The sequence below is a fragment of the Electrophorus electricus genome, chromosome 13 (assembly GCF_013358815.1).
Source record: "Electrophorus electricus isolate fEleEle1 chromosome 13, fEleEle1.pri, whole genome shotgun sequence".
NCBI lineage: Eukaryota > Metazoa > Chordata > Actinopteri > Gymnotiformes > Gymnotidae > Electrophorus > Electrophorus electricus.
The window spans coordinates 19,991,054-20,010,788 of NC_049547.1; the positions used below are offsets into that span (position 1 = coordinate 19,991,054).

General features: G+C 44.5%; 2 protein-coding genes across 5 annotated transcripts; one reads left to right on the forward strand and one right to left on the reverse strand.

The window, feature by feature from the left end:
* Window positions 1–4: 4 nt before the first annotated feature.
* Window positions 5–2,066, forward strand: LOC113582167 (barrier-to-autointegration factor-like). Of its 3 annotated transcripts, none has more exons than XM_035532507.1 (3): window positions 5–412; window positions 636–802; window positions 1,078–2,066. In XM_035532507.1, exons 2-3 carry the CDS (start codon window positions 677–679, stop codon window positions 1,222–1,224), a joined length of 273 nt encoding a protein of 90 aa, XP_035388400.1. In that variant the 5' UTR covers window positions 5–412; window positions 636–676; the 3' UTR covers window positions 1,225–2,066. The 3 variants fall into 3 exon arrangements, with proteins under 3 accessions (XP_035388400.1, XP_026873614.2, XP_026873615.1); XM_027017813.2 differs by having other exon boundaries at window positions 5–400; XM_027017814.2 differs by having other exon boundaries at window positions 5–400; window positions 662–802.
* Window positions 2,067–2,131: 65 nt separating this feature from the next.
* entpd6 (ectonucleoside triphosphate diphosphohydrolase 6) lies at window positions 2,132–13,660 on the reverse strand. 2 transcript variants are annotated; one of them, XM_027017830.2, is made up of 14 exons: window positions 13,495–13,660; window positions 12,543–12,853; window positions 10,171–10,247; window positions 9,877–10,020; window positions 8,268–8,343; window positions 6,961–6,996; window positions 6,064–6,152; window positions 5,755–5,834; window positions 5,023–5,087; window positions 4,274–4,372; window positions 3,368–3,502; window positions 3,054–3,110; window positions 2,764–2,876; window positions 2,132–2,553 (listed from the first exon to the last, which is right to left on the reverse strand). In XM_027017830.2, exons 2-14 carry the CDS (start codon window positions 12,802–12,804, stop codon window positions 2,470–2,472), a joined length of 1,317 nt encoding a protein of 438 aa, XP_026873631.2. In that variant the 5' UTR covers window positions 12,805–12,853; window positions 13,495–13,660; the 3' UTR covers window positions 2,132–2,469. The 2 variants fall into 2 exon arrangements, with proteins under 2 accessions (XP_026873631.2, XP_026873630.2); XM_027017829.2 differs by having other exon boundaries at window positions 4,274–4,375.
* Window positions 13,661–19,735: the final 6,075 nt, after the last annotated feature.

Genomic DNA, 19,735 nt, shown 5'->3' on the forward strand with positions numbered 1-19,735 from the left:
TTAGGAAGTGGGCGGGTTTTGGCGCTGCCTTCTGATTGGCTCTCAGCAGCGACCGGGCTGTTTTCTGACAGGCCAGAGCTAAGGGGGCGGGCCTTAGTGCTGCCCTCTGATTGGATAACAAGCAGCACTACGGAAGTTTTTACTGCGACAGCTGAGTGACTATAAATGGGCAGCAGCTCGGAGGCGAACTTATTTCAACTCTGAAGCGATCAAGCCTGAAATGTGGCATAATTAAGCGATGGCGGGATTTCGGTCATTTAGAGAAGACCCCATTGCCAACACATCAGACGTTTCTACTCGGGCGTTTTATGCGATTCTTCTGAACTTTACCACACCGCGCCGTCAAAATACAAGCAAAATTGGTTTAAAAGCCACGTGATCAATTGCGTGCTGAGTATAAGTACGCGGGCAGGTTCATTAACTTTTAATAATTCACTTAATTAAGCATTATAAACGGCTGTGCAAGCGTATACAAAGGCAATGTCTTTGCAGAGACCTGTATAATGTCTCCAGGAAGCTGGGCTTTACTGTCCACCCCATAGTGTCCAGTTTAATTGATTAATAAATTGGGCAACCACGTATGTAACTTTAACTTGAATTAAAGTGTTACTATAGTATTTATTCCCTGTTCTTAGGATTCTCATGTTTAATAAAACTGCAGTCCGACCTGGCGGAGATGTCCACCACCTCACAGAAACACAGAGACTTCGTGGCGGAGCCCATGGGGGATAAACCCGTCACGGCTCTGTCTGGAATCGGAGAGGCTCTGGGCAAGAAGCTGGAAGAGCAGGGGTTTGATAAAGTGAGTCGAAGGAGTTTGCATTAGTGATGATGTTCCATAAAAATGGGTGGCCTTCTAAAACCGTGGCCTAAGGGTTTCTAGTGCAAAACAATGCAGGGCGAAGGCTCTCTCTCTCTCGTCAATGAGCGATTTGTATAGAGATCTTTGCTAAAATCAAAGGTCTTAATTTAAAAACGCAATGTGGCCTGCAAACGCTGAAGCATTAATACGGCCCATGTGAAAGTGTAAGGACTTGTGTAACTTCTTCTTTTTTTTTTTTTTTTTTTTCCCTGCAGGCGTTTGTGGTCCTGGGGCAGTTCCTGCTGCTGAGGAAAGACCGCGAGCTCTTCGCCGAATGGTTGAAGGACGCGAGCGGCGCGAACGCGCGGCAGGCGGGCGCGTGCTCGCAGTGCTTGCAGGAATGGTGTGACGCCTTTCTCTGACGCTGGGCCCCGTCTGTCCTGCTCCGTCCTGCAACACTACTGCTGGTGTGTTTGTTGTTTGGGCCCATGTTTTAATTCGAGGTTCCTGTTTAAAAGCACGCCATTTAAACTTGGACCTGGGGTTTGCAATGTGGCGTTTGCACGCCTAACACTTCCATTATGAATAATAAAACATTAATATTCTTCTAAAACCTTTTATACAAAGGAGAAAATGGATTTTAAATAGTCTTCAAATGGTTTCAGGAACCAGTACGTACTTTATTATATGTTGCGTAAAATGTGACCGTTCGGTGCTTAAACTAACCAGGTTGGGAACTAGACCTATGAATGGATGTTGAGGAGCAGGATCTGAGATGTGCATTGTGTAGCTGGTAGCTGTGAGCCCAGTCCTAGAGCTACTCCACACCACTTGTTTGTTTTCACTCTAACACCTCTAACTTTGCTCACAAAGGGCTTTGTGTAAAGTCAGGTCTGGTGACCCGTGGGTATGAGTGCAAGAAGACCTGTTCCCCTGGCTGGAGGTGGCTGTGTCTACAATAGATTTAGTGTAAAAGCCTGGAAACCTCCAGGCAACTAGGTTTCAGAATGAGAATCATTGGAGAAATTAACAAGTTCTCCTTCAAGGGTTATGTCAAATGGGGGTGGGGTTGCTTAAAAGAAAAAGTCATTACAAGGTACTAATCTTTTCAGTTTTATGATTAAAAAGAGACACCGGTAGAGTACGATATGCTTCAAGTTACAAACATCACATTCCATCCTGCAGCTTACCAAAAACCGAACATTCAGAGGGGTGTGTGTGTGTGTGTGTGTGTGTGTGTGTGTGTGTGTGTGTGTGTGTGTGTGTCTATATATATATATATATATATATATATATATATATATAAACTCATTCTGTATGAAGTCCGTGGGCAACAAAACCAATACAATCATCCAAGAATACAAAGAACAATGGCCACAGGAGTGTCATTTGTCTGTGTGCAGTAGTTCAAAAGTAAGTGCGAATGTGTGAACGTTTGCCCACAAGCTGACTGAAGATCAGTTCCTGCCTTACACATCTTCAGGATTACAAGTGCACCAAAAGACTAGAGCGGATTCTACATCTTTTCTCCGATGATTACTAAGTAGGACCAAAGACTGGGTTAAAAGTGAGGCAGAACTGTAGGATCAGAGATGTTCATTCCCCTCAGCGTTGAAGGGGCAGGTCACTTGGTCCGGACATTCCTCTCCCTTGTCTCCTGGATCCAGTTAATGTAAGAGGAGGGACTCGATGTAGTAGAATGTGGCCCCTAAGGCCCAGCTGGTCTCCACGTCGTTGATCGTCCTGGCCAGCTAAAACACACATGCACTAGTCAACTTCTGTTCTAAAAGCAGAAAGCCGAGGACACACACACACACACACACACACACACGTGCCCCAGCAGGATGGGTCTTCCTGACAAATGTATGGCTGGTGCAGTACTTAAACCAAGACATAGTGACTCATTAAAGACAGACCAGGACCAGTTGAAGAACGTGTGTGTGTGTGTGTGTGTGTCAGACCTTAAACTCCTTGTCCTGGGGGAAGCCGAGCTCCTGCAGGAGCACTGAGATGTAGGTGAGGTCCAGGCACAGGAAGGGGTTGTCTCCGGAACCAGCCTCCATGTTCCTACACACTATACATCAGACCAAGAGTTTACCTCACCATGGCCGTAACGTGACATGGGAAGCTAACGTTTATGGGTCTTAGACATTAAAAGACATTAGAATCTGCGTCACTACCCAGCTACTCAGGGGCCGTCTCGTGTGTGCTACACGTGATGGAAACAGACAGCACACACAGATGGTTGTACCTGTTTTGGCGCCTTCAACGTAGTTGCTCAACCTGATGGAGCCGCCGGTATTCCCGTCTGAGACGGAAAGAAAGACGTTAACGGCCTTAGTAAGTCATGCAGATAGACACGGTTGCCACCAACCGAGCTCCTGGAGGTCTGACGTCCTGAAGGCTTCACCTCCAACCCAAATCTAAAGCACCCAAGACGATTGTTTCTTGGATCCACAGTAGCGGATTAGGGTGGAAGTTAAACCCTGCAGGGCGGTAGATCTCTATGAGCGGGGTTGGAACCAAACTCTGGAGGGCGGTAGATCTGAGACACACATTCCATACCTACAAGGCCCAGATCCACCGCGCGGTCGTAGTAGTAGGAGAAGGCGTAGAACTCCATGCCCTCCTCCACTTTCTGCACCTTTTTATAGATCAACTTCTCCACTTTGCTTAGGCAGGACTCGTACATGGGTTCTCCTAGATCACAAAACGTGATTGGTCCAACCAGGGCCGAGCACTTCAGAACATGAGCGCCACAACCCAAAATGGCGCGCAGCAGTGGCCGAGGTTCCCGTTTCACATGAGATTATAAACTAAGGGTGGCTCTTGTAACTTCGCCGGTCCTCCTCATTTCCTTGCCTGCCTTTCTCGGCTAGACGGATTTACAGATGCATCCGTACTCTCCATCACTTGTCTTTTTACGGATCTGCCGTGCAGCGTTTTAATCCCATACCCATCACGACGTGCGTGCCGCCGTTGATGGCTTATTCAGTCTGAAGACGCGCGTGTGAAACGGGATTGAGATTAATCTGAGCCTTTACAGCGGCACACGACAAATTGAACATAAATGGGCCAATTAATAGATCACTGCATAAAACGTGGAGACGCAAAACAAAGTTGAAAATAAAACGTCGCGTTTAAACTGAACTGGACGAGCCTGGGGATGGAGATTTCAAAGCGTAGGCACGCGTCACGTGCAGCGCACGCTCCTTTCTTTTCTCTGCCCTCGACACCTACGAGCACATTTAGAGAACGGACACATCCTTAAAGATGGTGTCACGTGCTTGGTCTCCGGGTCACGGGCTGGAAGTGGCAGGACAATGGAATCGAAGACGCAGCGATTGGTGTTACGAGATCCACCCTAAACGGATATTCAAGAGTTAATTCACTACAAGGGATTTTGGGTGAGCATAAACGTTCAGGGTGAGCTGACGTATGACTGAGCGAGAACGGCACTCTGGAACGTACCTGCTTTCTGACCCTTCAGCATGTAGATGACCTCTGCATGTTCCCACTGGCCTGCGTAGTCCGGAGCCAGACACGGACTCATCAGCTCATGACTGCCCTCTACTGGAAGAAACACAACAGCATCAAAACACCAGGTCCCTGAAATGGCACAATGAAGGGTTCCTAATATCTTTTCTGATGCAACACAAAGTCAACATCTACAATTTTCAGGAGCGAGTGTTTTGTGCAATTCTGGATTCATCAGCGGAGTTCCGGTACACGACTGTTAACACGTGACAGACGTGACCAGATGCTACGATTGCACCATGGATTAATTGCTCAACGCTCCAAACGCATTAGGCATGACTACAATTCTGAGAGTGCAACAACCACAAGTGGCACAATACTGCCATCCTGTGGACATTCATATCATCTACAGAGATAACCTAGCAACAACTGCCATCCAACTGACACACACACACACAGAGACACAGAGACACAGACACAGACACAGACACAGAGACACACAGACACACACAACTTGCATGACAACTGCGACCAACTAAACAAAGAAATCATATTAAAACTTCCAAGTGTATGGAGCACAAATCCAAGCCCTGAACCGCATGCCCAGGGACTAAATCGCCACAGCAGCTGACCTCAAAGGCATTAATCTTCAGCGTTATTAAGGGATTAAGTAATGTCTTATTTAGCAGAGGCGAATGAGGTCTGTAGAAGCCAAAGATGAGCAGAGACCGAAGAGCACATACCAGGCTGTCCCTCCAACCCCCCCAACACAGCAAGCCTTGCAGACATCAACCCCAAACCCAGGTAGCTAGAGAGCGAGCGAGAGAGAGAGAGGGAGGGAAAGGGAGAAAGAGGGAGGGAGAGAGAGAGAGAGAGAGAGGGAGGGAGGGAGGGAGAGGAAGAGAGAGGGTAATTATTATTCATTTAAGCATTTTACATATTACTAACTGATACAAATATGCAGCCTCAGACATACAGTCATATCAGTCAGTGCACATCATTTATGTTTTCCTGGTGCATCCTGGGTCTTGCTGTAATCTGCACGTTTACTGTGGCACGCTGCACCCGATTCAGGGGTTTGCGTCTCAGCTTTGCTGTGTGCTGCCAGTGCTTGGGCTTCATTATCTGCCTCCCTTTAGATGCCTTGCAGTCTGATCAGTTTTTCCAACGGTCTGATGTTGCCTGTAAGCAGCACTGAGCACTCCTGTCGTGCTGTGCTTGGGTTGTGTTGTAATATTCTTATGAAGTGTTTTGCTGTGCTGTGTTTGGGTTACACATTAGCCTCAGTTGTACAACAGTTGGGATAATGTAATGACCCAAGAACCAGCTCTGAGCTCAATAAAGACCCCAGAACAAACTGTGAGCACAGTAACATGCCCAAAACCAACTCTGAGCCCAGAAAATACCCCAGAAACACCTCTGAGCTCAGTACAACATGGCCCAGGTGAGAGTGTTTCAAGTCCCACCCCCTTTACCTGTGTGAGTAGAGGGTGTGGCTACTGTTGAACATCTGAAACGATTTCACATAATCGAATGGCGACATCTGAATGGTTTTCTGTGGAGAATCACAACACAGACAGCAACTAAATACAAACAACTCTGTCTCCCTGTGATGGTCTCTCTCTCTCTCTCTCTCTCTCTCTCTCTCTCTCTCAGCATAACACAGAAGGTCATCGTAACAGTCTGAGTGAAACATGGATTCATTATGAGGTAATACCGTGGAGTGCGAGAGAGTGAGTGAGTGAGTGTGTGTGTGTGTGTGTGTGTGTGTGTGTGTGTCACACCTCATCCTGTGGTGAGAAGGTGATCTGGGTGGAGCCGCCCCCCAGGTCCAGCATTCCGACTGTGGGAATTTCAGACCCAGGAAGGCTGCCTGGTAAAGGTTAAAGAGAGAGAGGGGAGGAGAGGGGTTAAGGAGAGAGAGACAGAAAGGATAAAGAGAGAGACAGGTTCAGAATAGAGAGAGAGAGAGAGAGAGAGAGAGAGAGAGAGAGAGAGAGAGAGAGAGAGAGAGGCTGGTTTAGGCGGCATGGTGACTGCTGAATTTTGAAGTAACAAGGCCAATAACAGGTCATAATCATAAGAGTTCCTGTTCCTGTTCTCGCGGCAAGTCTGCTCAGAAACGGAACGAGACCCGGGGCAGGGTCAGGTCATGGGTCAGAAAGGTCACAGAAGGATGACCTCTCCCTACCCCAGAATGACCCATAGGCACAAAAGAGTAAACATCTATGGTCGGTACATAGTAGTGGGTAACAACACTGGCTCTATAGCACGGGACCAAGCCCAAGTCTGGGCATGAACAACCACATTACGCCAATAAGATTCCTTGGGCTAGACTTCTAACACGACATTTCCACCTTGGTTGGAACTGTAAGCATTTAACAGAGCAACATACGATAACGCTTCGTTGTGTGGAATCGGCTTTTAAGAGCCATTTAAAGAAAAAAAAGCCGTGCAGAAGAACAAACTGGACATGGAGAGCCAACGTTTCAGCCCAGACAAGTTCGCACTTCCTCCACAGACGTAGGGAATCAGCTCGGTTTTTCTGGTCCTTCGTCTTTAGCGAGACCCCTTCGGTCGTAACGGAAGAGGACGTTTCCTGCTCGGTTCCAGGCACGTAACGCAGCAGAGGTCGTCACAAGGACGATCGGAGTTATGGGAAAGAGTAACTGCATTCTCACCTAATAAAAAGTTGACGGTGATCCAAGCAAAGACCCCTGTGTGGAAAAAGAAAAAAACAATTCCAAATATTAGCATTTGTTTGTGTTTTGTGTGTACAATCACATGGTGATATGTCTCTCTTTCTATGCATTGTTAAGGACTCCTGTACACACTGCTTTTAGAAGGAATGTATATTAATATGCATACTTTTAAGGCCTATTCTAAGTGGCATCATACGACTTTTGTTAAAATGACAAATTACAGCGTCACAATATATCGTTCGTTCGTCAATATTGCAACACTGACCTGAATCCTGACTAGTGCCAGACATTTAAGCATCTCTGCGTGTTTCAGTAACTCACATGGTCCAACTAGCATAAATACTTTCATAGCAAATAACACAGGCCAAATCACGTTACACTAAGGAGTCAATACCATGTTTTCAACATATGGCAATGCATATCCAAAACGCAACACATGGCCATATAATCGTGATGCGGTCCTTTCTTCCATATCGTTCAGCCCTACCCCAAACCGTTACGAATTGCTGTAAACTGAAACAAAGATAAAAAGTTCAGGGTAGTAGCTGTGGTCACAACAATCACTTAGGGGACATACATACATTAACACTCTTTCGCCATGCTGAGAAAGAAATGCAGACACGCAAACCGCGATCGAACATCAGATTTCACGGCCCGCATTCCTGCTTTTCCTCTGACCCAACAGCGAAGGAGGCGGCGGTGCATCCCAGTTTAAAAACGCTTCTGCCACAAATTAAAATTCCTTCCTGCATCCACGGGTCAATTTTTAGACGCGTTTTAAAGATGACGCGCGTCCTGACGCTCGACAAATTAACGGCAGACAATCCGTCTGCAGAGATTACGTAGAGGCATTATCCGTGGCGCTCGTAATTGCGTCGGAGGACTACTTTAGAGGTCTGGATTTAGGCAATATTTACTGCCGCGGGCGCTCTAATCTCCGATCTGCGCCGCGCGTCTTTGCGCCGGGAGGCGGAACTTGGTAAGGCGACGGGGTCCGAGTGACCGGAGGGTCACGCATCTCTACAGCTGGAGGAGCCCCCATTGCTAACTTCATGCTGCCAGGATGTACAGTTTGCATAATCGTAGGAAACCAGTGACTCCAGTAGAACTTCTATTTAGGAGAAATTTTTGAAGTACTGCCAAGCTTTTAGTCTTACTTGGTCAAAGCGTCTCGATAGGTCTTGCGTCGACTTAAGAGAATTGGGTGTACAGTGTGTCGTGACATAGCGTTCTTCCTGGAGGAGCTATACAGGTGAAGAGAAGGAGGGGTAGACTGACAAACACACCTTCATCGGTACCATCCATGATTTTCACACTGTCTGGCCCATGGAGGAACGGAGATGTTCCAAACACCTCCTTCACCTGGTACAGAGAAAGACGGACAAATTGGGTGGGGGTTGGGGGGTAGACACAGAGAGGGAGAGAGTGACAGAAGACAGAAAGAAAGACACAAACCGAGAGAGAGAGAGAGAGAGAGAGAGAGAGAGAGAGAGAGAGAGAGAGAGCACTTCATCCTGCTATTGTACTGTTAATGTTATTTAATACTCAATAATAACACTGTTAATAGTAATTATAACTCACATTATTAACACAGTGTTAATCAGATATTAATCAAACATGAGGACTATTAGATTGACAGGTTGAATGACTGTAGACTCTTCCTTTGACGTGTATTGCTGTCCACTGCTGCACTACTGCTGTATGTAATAGTGCTGCCATCAGATTTAATCACTGCATTTACATCACTGGAGTTTGAAAGGTCTTCATCTCTGATGTACCTGCTACACTGTTAGTCTGTTGCACTGTGGGTTTCATACTGTACCTCAAACTTTGATGAAAAAACCTTTTGTCAAACTATGCCATGTGTAATGATGCATATCACCATGTAAAAGTAAATGTTTTTTAATGGTCTGAATTATTCCACTGCTTTGGGTTTGATACCAGAAGAAAGAAAGATGAGCCTCTTCCATTTTTCCTCTTCCTCTAAACTGCTCCTTCCAAGCCAGCCCCACCCATGATGGGGGGGGATATAAAGCCTGGGCTTGTGGGCTGGAACGGAACCAGTCCCAGAGAGGTGGGACAGAGAGCAGCCCCAATAACCCGGCGTGCACATGGCCCAGGAGGGCATACCGCCGTTCCGATCGCCCTGGTTTACCGTTGCTTTGCAAAGCACTCGTCTGTGCCCGGAGACGTTAAAATGGTGTGTGCGCTTTGAAGGAAAGCGATCCAACCTTGCTTTCTCACACACACACACACACACACACACACACACACACTCTTCTTGTGTCCTCAACTTACTGAAGAAGGAGGAAGGATAGCCTGACACAGCCCACGAACCTCAAGTATCTGTTAATATACAAGCCTGATACCAAACTGTATTCACCTGACATTATATGTACAAGCTCCGTTTGTAAAACAGCATCCGCTGAAAACAACAAAAACCTTAAAGCAATACGCTGAATGTTATACTTAAGAGGAAGGTTGAGGCACACTTGTTTAGATTAGCGTTTTATTTCTTTAAAATACTTCTACGTTGACTTTTACTTACTATTATTATTATTTTCAAACCAACACTAGCACTTTCAAATGTTTTAATTTTATTCTTTTCTATTCTTCTGTAGGCAGCTGGATTTTTCTCTATTTGTAATTGTATATTTCTGCTATGAAAGCATGGCGTGAAACTTTCTTATTAGAATTATTACTAGCTATAAAACGTCACCAAGTTATAATGTCTGTAAATATCGTTAATCTAATAATCAGACAAGCCCAGCTATTCGTCCTGAGCCGCACCTCACTGTGTGCGGACACACGACTCTGGTTAGCTTCACGTCAGCAGCAGTAACACGGCTTCCCGTCATCGACGCGGGACGGTGTCTGGGCAGGTGGAGCTCTGACCTTATCCAGGAGGCGAGTTGCCTTCTCCCCCGGGAGCAGCCGGAGTCCCGCGGTTGCTCGGAGGGCCAGGGGGGTGGAGCCCCACAGAGCGGCCGGCACTGTCGTCTTGGCGACCTCCAACAGCTGCAGAAGCCCTGCTCCTCCCTGCAACACCGTGGCACCGTCACAGGCTGAAGGGGGCGGGGCCCTGAGAAATGACTGCTCCCTTATTCGCCAAGCGCGTTAGCACCCTGGGGTTTCCTTTAAGGCTATTGGTCTGGGAGTGGGTGACCTGATTCCACTGTTCGGCCTTACCTTGTCAGGGTCATCGGCATAGGCAGACAATCCGGGTTTTATTGCTCTGAAAGTCTCGTGTGTTAATTTAGGAGCCGCTGTCAAAAGAACGCATGCATGTCACATATTAAAATGTCCGTCAAACAGATCACTTGAGACTTTGGCATTAAGAGATTTTCATTACCCATTTTGGCTAGCTTGGCTAAAAGTGAGGGCTCGTGCCTGAAGTGTTTTAGCATATTCACAGAAAACGGCCTCATTCGGTGTGGCTGCTGTGCTGTCCAGCTTAAGTAGAGTGAATGGTGGGGAGGTGTTTGCAGGCGAGTGCGTAACACATGGCAGAGGCTTAGAAAAATATGAACATAAATAGCAGGTGCTCACCATGCATCCATTATAGTCAGAATCATTGTTTAACAATAAAGCCCAAACAGGCACTTAACTGATTTAGCCTAATAAGATGAGATAATACTACTACTACTACTACTACTACTACTAATACTACTACTAATAATAATAATAATAATACACTACTACTACTACTACTACTACTAATAATAATAATAATACACTACTACTACTACTAATAATAATAATAATACACTACTACTACTACTATTAATAATAATACACTACTACTACTACACTACTACTATACTACTACTAATAATAATACACTACTACTACTACCATACTACTACGACTACTACTACTACTAATACACTACTACTACTACTATACTACTACTACTACTACTACGACTACTACTACAACTAATAATAATAATACACTACTACTACTACTATACTACTACTACTACTAATAATAATAATACACTACTACTACTACTACTAATACTACTACTAATAATACATTATTACTACTACTACTACTACACTACTACTAATAATAATAATACACTACTACTACTACTACTAATACTACTAATAATACATTACTACTACTACTACTACTAATAATACACTACTACTACTACTACTATACTACTACTACTAATAATAATAATAATAATACACTACTACTACTATACTACTACTACTACTAATAATAATAATAATACACTACCACTACTACTACTACTAATAATAATACACTACTACTACTACTATACTACTACTAATAATAATAATAATAATACACTATTACTACTACTATTAATAATAATACACTACTACTACTACACTACTACTAAACTACTAATAATGATAATACACTATTACTATACTACTACTACTACTACTACTACTACAATACTACTACTACTACTAATAATAATACACTATTACTATACTACTACTACTACTACTACTAATAATAATAATAATACACTACTACTACTACTACTACTACTGCTACTACTACTACTACAACAATACTACTACTACTACTACTACTACTACTAATAATAATAATAATAATAATAATACACCACTACTACTACTACTAATAATAATAATAACAATAATAATACTACACTACCACCACTACTATTACTACTACTACTACTAATAATAATAATACACTATTACTACTAATAATAATAAACTACTACCATACTACTACTACTACTACTACTACTAAGAATAATAATACACTACTACTACTACTAATAATAATAATAATAACAATAATACAATACCACTACTACTACTACTACTACTACTAATAATAATAATACACTACTACTACTATTCCTACTACTACTAGTAATAGTACTACTACTACAACTACTACTAGTAATAATACACTACCACTACTACTACTACTACTACTACTACTACTAATAATAATAAGTTATCCTAATCAGATAATACGAATAATAATAATAATAATAATAATGATTTATCCTAATATTATTGTTGTTGTTGTTGTTGTTAGTATTGACAACAACAACAACAACAATAATAATCCCAATAAGATGAGATAATAATAATAATAATAATAATAATATCATCATCATCATCATCATCAACATGGTCATCTGATTAGGATAAATCATCATCATCATCATTATTATTATTATTGTTATTATTATTCATAATAATAATAATAAGAAGAAGAAGATCAGATAGTAAGCCCTAGGCAGGAAGCTGCTAAAAGTAACTTCAGGCTTTGTAAGTCCAATACAGAGAGACAAACAGAGCAGAGCTGTATTCACCTGAACTAGCATAATATCACGAGCCAGTCTAACTAGACTACCGAACATGTGAAGTGCTGGTAATTAACTGTTTTAACTACAATCATAACTGAGGTGGGTGTGGGTGTGTGCGGGCCTATTAAACTAAAACAACAATCTTCCCATTCTTGCACACTTTAAAATCTACAAGCATGGGTTACCACTGATTCGAAAGTTGAGGAGCAACGTTTAACCTTACCATTTGGCTCCAGTTTAAACTGGAATACGTGAATTCTAGTCCCCGTGCTTCCAGCGTCAAACATAATGCCGTACTGGAAGCTTTGGCCAGGCACCTCTGCCGTGGTGGGTCCCTTCTGATGGTCTGCTCTTTCCAGATACTCCAGCACTGGCATGGACACTAGTGTGTTCCTGTTGTCGTTACGGCGTTTGATATAAGTGAGGTACAACACCACGCAGCCCGCTAAGAGAAAGACTACGGCTAATTTAGGGACCTTCATCATGAAAGTGTGTGGTTTATAGAGTAGGGCTTCCCTCAGGGTCGCTCACTACCTGTTGACACAAACACAGATATCGACTCGTCACAGGGAGAGCGATTAAAATCTTAAGGGCCAGTTTCCCATATCCAGACTACATCTGAACTAAAATCTAGACCAGACTAGACTAATTCTCCAATATTATACATCATTGGCCCTGCAGTGTAGTCTATGCCCAGGAAACCAACCAATAATGCATCTTAAACCCTACACATTGTTGGTCAGTCCGCTTTGACATTAGTTGGCTGGCTAGCTAATGTATATTTACCAGCCTCATTTAAGAGGGTTAAACATTAGTCTTCAGGTCAAGGTAGATTCTAGGGCTGTCCTCCTCCACCTAATTTAGCTAGCCTGCTTATCATATACGAGATCAACACAAAAAACAGTAGCACTACCCATTTAAATATGTATGGACATTGATATTAATATTAGATGGACCGATTAATAGTTTTAGTCTACCTTGGCTGCTACTAATAATAGAGAACCTGTCTGTCTAGCTGTCTAACTATACTACTGGTATCAGATTAAAATCAATCGTCTATTAACCTGCTGTACGTAGTTTTGACTTGTCGCAGATGAAACCCATCGTCTGTTAAACTGCTGTACCTAGTTCTGATTTGTCTCAGATGAAACCCATCGTCTGTTAAACTGCTGTACCTAGTTCTGAATTGCCGGATCACGCGTCCTCTTCGGGGTAGGTCCACGGCTGGCGTGATCGCCATCGTAATTCACCACATAAGACACATTCACCGCAGAAACTTTCCTCGGCGCTCCAGCGATCAAAAGCTGTCCGGGTCTCGCTTTGATGGCGTCACGTGCGACGATGACGTGGCCGCGAAAACGCTCGCTCGGCTCGTTCGGCCTCTGACGTCACGAAAACGTTCCCTCGCCAAAAGCGCGGGGTGCCGTGCAAGGCGCGCATGCGCGCTAGGCCTCTACAGGCCACGGGCCAAAGGCGGCACGACATGTCGTAACAAATACGTGGTCACGAAATGGGCAAGAACCAGTGGACTGTTGCTGGAAACGGAGAAATTCTAAAGATATTAAGATAAAATCATGAAAAGATTTGACAAACATGTCTGGGTGTTGAAAATGTTCTCAATATTTACTGTGGGGACTACTAAAAACCTATGTGATTTTTGGTGCGGCAGTTTTTCTTCTTTTATTTCTTATGTTTTATTTATATATGTATTTATTTATTGCCCGGGAGTGTATATAGCTAGCTTGTTTTCACTTACTGCATTGTAATTGAGGCAGTTTTGGTCTCGTCTGCCCCACCTCAGGACACATTGCATCAGTAGGAATAGCACTAATTGCTTTGTAGAACAGGTCAGTTTAACAACATCTTCATCTATGGAATAGGAACTTAGAACCAAGTAGCTTAATTTTGATTGGTTCTTTGACTCAAGTTTAAAAACTACAAAAGTGCAGACTGAGCAACAGGTTTTAAATGCATCAAGTTGTTTTTCAGTTTTAAAAGCCTGGTTTTCCGCATCATTTTCTTCTCTCTTTACCTCTATTGAGACACTCAAGAGCCAATTACTGACACATTGTGCCGCTGTCAATATGGCACCAGCTGGTCTCCCCGAGAGCTCATGCCAGGGGCGTCCCGCCTCCCCGAACCTAAGCTTTGTTAAGGGTTACTGGCCAAAGACAGCATTGCCTGACCCTCAGCTCTTCTCCATTCTTTGCCTCAATTAACCATCATTAGGCCTGATATATGTGTCAATCAGTGTTCACCGTGATTTAGCATTCGACGCCAGGCTTGCAAGACCCAATGCACCAATGCATGAATATATATATATATGTGTGTGTCCAGGATGGCCCATATTGAGTGGCTCAGTCGGGTGGGCTGAGAGGAGTGGGAGGAGTTCTGAGTTTTATTGATAATCGGTTGAACCTCCTTATGCGGGGTGTCTGTGAGCGTACAGAGAAGAGGCCATATGGTCTGGTTTGGGGCGTGTGCGTTCCTCCCTATCTAGGGCACATGCTCCAGAGGGCGTCGATTGCCTTGTGATGCCTTTCTTTCTTATCAAAGATCAATGTAGGCAGATCGAAGGGAGGGGGGTCCCCCCCCCCCCTCCTCCCCTCCTCAAACTGTTGCTCTCTGAGGATGCACAGACCCCCCCCCCCCCCCCCCAATCTGGACACACACGGGTTCACCCATTATCTGTGACAGCCATTAGAGAGTTAAACCGGCAGTCTGAGCAGAGAATACTGTCTCCACACCCCTGTCCCACCCCGGAATAAATGACCCCTCTTCCTCGCATTGTTGTTCTGCACTATTAATTGGCAGTTTTTATGTGGTAATTTACAGGGCTGCGCAAACGTATTGAAGAGTGTGTGCGTTTGTGTGTTTGTGTGTGTGTGTGTGTGTGTGTGTGTGTGTGTGTGTTTCCAGCTGCTACATATGTTTATGTAGGTTTAGGAAAAAGGTTCTGAGAAATTCATATTATTTCTCACTGCATCCAAAATCTTTTTTTTAAATGCTTTGCTTACCTGAGACACCAATTTAAATAAAGACTTAAAAGGATTTCTGCATGTGCATAGCTTGTAAGGGGCCAGTCAACCGGTGTGACTGACACTGGGCAGGATATTAGTTCTGCTTTGCTGGTGACATGCTAACCTGTAATGTTAGTTTTAATTCATTGTTAAATGTGCATAGTATTGTAGAACTTTTCAATAGTGTGCATCCATTTACATATACTCATGAGTTGGCAAGCCCTGAGCTTTAAACAAACAAACAAATAAATAAATATTAAGTCAAATGAATTCAATTTTGTAGATTTTTTATGTGCCATGTAAGTAAATTTTTCTCATAATAGCTTGATTTCATCTGCCATTCAGATGGCTCCAAGCAGTCCAGTCCCATAGGAAGAAGCTTTATCCAGTTTTATTGCATATTTGGTACAGGACCTTACAGAGACGCACAGTTACCTTGGGCTCTATATCAGTAGGACCGGTCCATGTTGGGAAAATTATTTTATTCCTGGCATCTTAATTATGTGCATAATAATTATGCATAATAATCCAGCGTGATTAGGCTGCTTGTTTCATTATTTATTTTTATTCCATTTTAGTGACATTTGCATGAATCTCTTAAAATTAAAAAAAGTCACATGAGAAATTAAGCCAATTCTCCAGACATTCTCTGGATGGACAAATGAGATAACCTTACCAAAATAATTCATTTTTTCATGCTGTAACTGATCTCTAATTCACTGCCATCTTGGTTTGCCTGATGTGTTTACACATTGTTCCAAAACTGTTTTTAAAAAAAACCTAAATTGTTAAATTGTTGATTTTGCATAGAATATGCCTTTAAGAAAAAGACGCTAACAGGTTTTGGTTGAATTTCTCAGGTGGTGTTTAAGGAAATAAATATGATTTACATACCCAAAATAATAATGATATGCGCTTGGAACATAAAGCCCCTTATGTGTGGCGCTTAACACAGTCAGTCAGTACTTATATGTGTGTCCTGCATTAACTCACTGTGTTAACTCACTCACATTTCATAAAACATAGATTAGTGCAGACATTCACATCCATTATCTAATCCAGAGAGAACTGAGGATTTATGAGATGAAAGTGGAATCTTCTATTAATAATTATTCTAATACACTTATTTTGAATTATGTCTGGTAATCCTCATTACAAGGTCAGGTGGAGTGGCTATGCATCATATATATATGTGTGTTTATGCATAACAAATGGTGGAGGCTCTGATGGTGAGGTTACATAAACACATTACTCCGTGGATTAAACGATTACAAGCTTTGCTAAGATTTCTGCCTGCAAAATTTTAAAAAGGGGGCTTAATTTGCTAGGATATTTTAGGCCAGTAGCCACGGTTTGATTCTGGCTTTCTTATTGCTGGGAACACAGAACTGTATATTTGCATGTCCTATATTTTGAAAATGTACATCTTTTTTTTCAGTCGCTTTGGTGCCCATCTCAAATCATCATTAACTTTTGCAAAACAGTAAAAGTATTTCTCGAAACAATTCATACAAATAGCAGCACAGAACGGATTACCTGCAAAAGCGTGTAACTTGTTAACTTGCTCAAAATCCTTAGATTTTGTCTCAAAAGTAAATATCTTTGTCAGTGAGCATGTCTGTGCCATCAGAAAGGCTTTGAAAGAATGTCCTTGTGTCATTGTTTATGAACAAGGTGTTCAAAATACTGAGGTAACAAAAAGAGTGTTTACAGGAAAAAGAGGTTTAAACACTGAATTAGACATATTAATAACATAAAACATGCGGAAGTACGGAGATTCTGTGTCCTTTCAGGATGATTTGTGTACAGGGCAAAGGATTCTGGGTAAGCTTCAGCAGACCTCAGTTTCAGATAAATTCTCTCTCCACCAGGCTCAGGATGGTATAGAAAAACTTCTTTCATGATGAGGTCAAGAAAAGTCTTCTCTAGGAATGTGGTGGTAACGGGTTCCAACTGGTGTGGGTGTTGAATAGCAGTTTGCATATATGGACTAATGTATGGTTTGGATGTAATAGTGGCAAACGCAAACACTAATACGTAAAGGAAGGTGGAGTGAATACATAATCACACAAGACTGCACTTTTCTGTGTAGCATATATCAATGTCAACAATACAGTTACACATTATTGAATGTAGCGTTCATGTTTGTGTTTTTACTGTTTGTGCTGTAATTTGACAGTCCATGTCATTGTGGTACTGAAAAGAAAGGCAAGGCTGTGGTAGAACACTCCCCCGATACACTCCCCCGATACACTCCCCCGATACACACTCCCCTGATACACACTCCCCCTGATACACACTCCCCCGATACACACTCCCCCGATACACACTCCCCCGATACACACTCCCCCGATACACACTCCCCCGATACACTCCCCCTGATACACTCCCCCGATACACACTCCCCCGATACACACTCCCCCTGATACACACTCCCCCGATACACACTCCCCCGATACACACTCCCCCTGATACACACTCCCCCGATACACACTCCCCCGATACACACTCCCCCTGATACACACTCCCCCGATACACACTCCCCCTGATACACTCCCCCGATACACACTCCCCCTGATACACACTCCCCCTGATACACACTCCCCCGATACACACTCCCCCTGATACACACTCCCCCGATACACACTCCCCCGATACACACTCCCCCTGATACACACTCCCCTGATACACACTCCCCCGATACACACTCCCCCGATACACACTCCCCCCGATACACACTCCCCCGATACACACTCCCCCTGATACACACTCCCCCTGATACACACTCCTCCGATACACACTCCCCCGATACACACTCCCCCGATACACACTCCCCCTGATACACACTCCCCCGATACACACTCCCCCGATACACACTCCCCCTGATACACACTCCCCCGATACACACTCCCCCGATACACACTCCCCTGATACACACTCCCCCGATACACACTCCCCCGATACACACTCCCCCTGATACACACTCCCCCGATACACACTCCCCTGATACACACTCCCCCTGATACACACTCCCCCGACACACACTCCCCCTGATACACACTCCCCCGATACACTCCCCCGATACACACTCCCCCGATACACACTCCCCCGATACACACTCCCCCGATACACACTCCCCCTGATACACACTCCCCCGATACACACTCCCCCTGATACACACTCCCCCGATACACACTCCCCCTGATACACACTCCCCCGATACACACTCCCCCGATACACACTCCCCCTGATACACACTCCCCCGATACACTCCCCCGATACACACTCCCCCGATACACACTCCCCCTGATACACACTCCCCCTGATACACACTCCCCCTGATACACACTCCCCCTGATACACACTCCCCCGATACACACTCCCCTGATACACACTCCCCCGATACACACTCCCCCTGATACACACTCACCTTCACACACACTCCCCCGATACACTCACCTTCACACACTCGGCCTGATACACACTTATCGTCACACACACTCCCCCGATACACACTCCCCTGATACACACTCCCCCGATACACACTCCCCCGATACACACTCCCCTGATACACACTCCCCCGATACACACTCCCCCGATACACACTCCCCCTGATACACACTCCCCCTGATACACACTCCCCCGATACACACTCCCCCGATACACACTCCCCCTGATACACACTCACCTTCACACACACTCCCCCGATACACACTCACCTTCACACACACTCGGCCTGATACACACTTATCGTCACACACACTCCCCCGATACACACTCGCCTTCACACACACTCCCCCTGATACATACTCACCTTCACACACACTCCCCCAATACACACTCACCCGATACACACTCCCCCTGATACACACTCCCCCGATACACACTCCCCCGATACACACTCCCCCTGATACACTCCCCCAATACACACTCCCCCGATACACACTCCCCTGATACACACTCCCCCTGATACACACTCCCCCGATACACACTCCCCCTGATACACACTCCCCCGATACACTCCCCCGATACACACTCCCCCTGATACACACTCCCCCTGATACACACTCCCCCGATACACACTCCCCCGATACACACTCCCCCGATACACACTCCCCCTGATACACACTCCCCCTGATACACACTCCCCCGATACACACTCCCCCTGATACACACTCCCCCGATACACACTCCCCCTGATACACACTCCCGCGATACACACTCCCCCTGATACACACTCCCCCGATACACACTCACCCGATATACACTCCCCCTGATACACACTCCCCCGATACACACTCCCCCTGATACACACTCCCCCTGATACACACTCCCCTGATACACACTCCCCCTGATACACACTCCCCCGATACACACTCCCCCTGATACACACTCC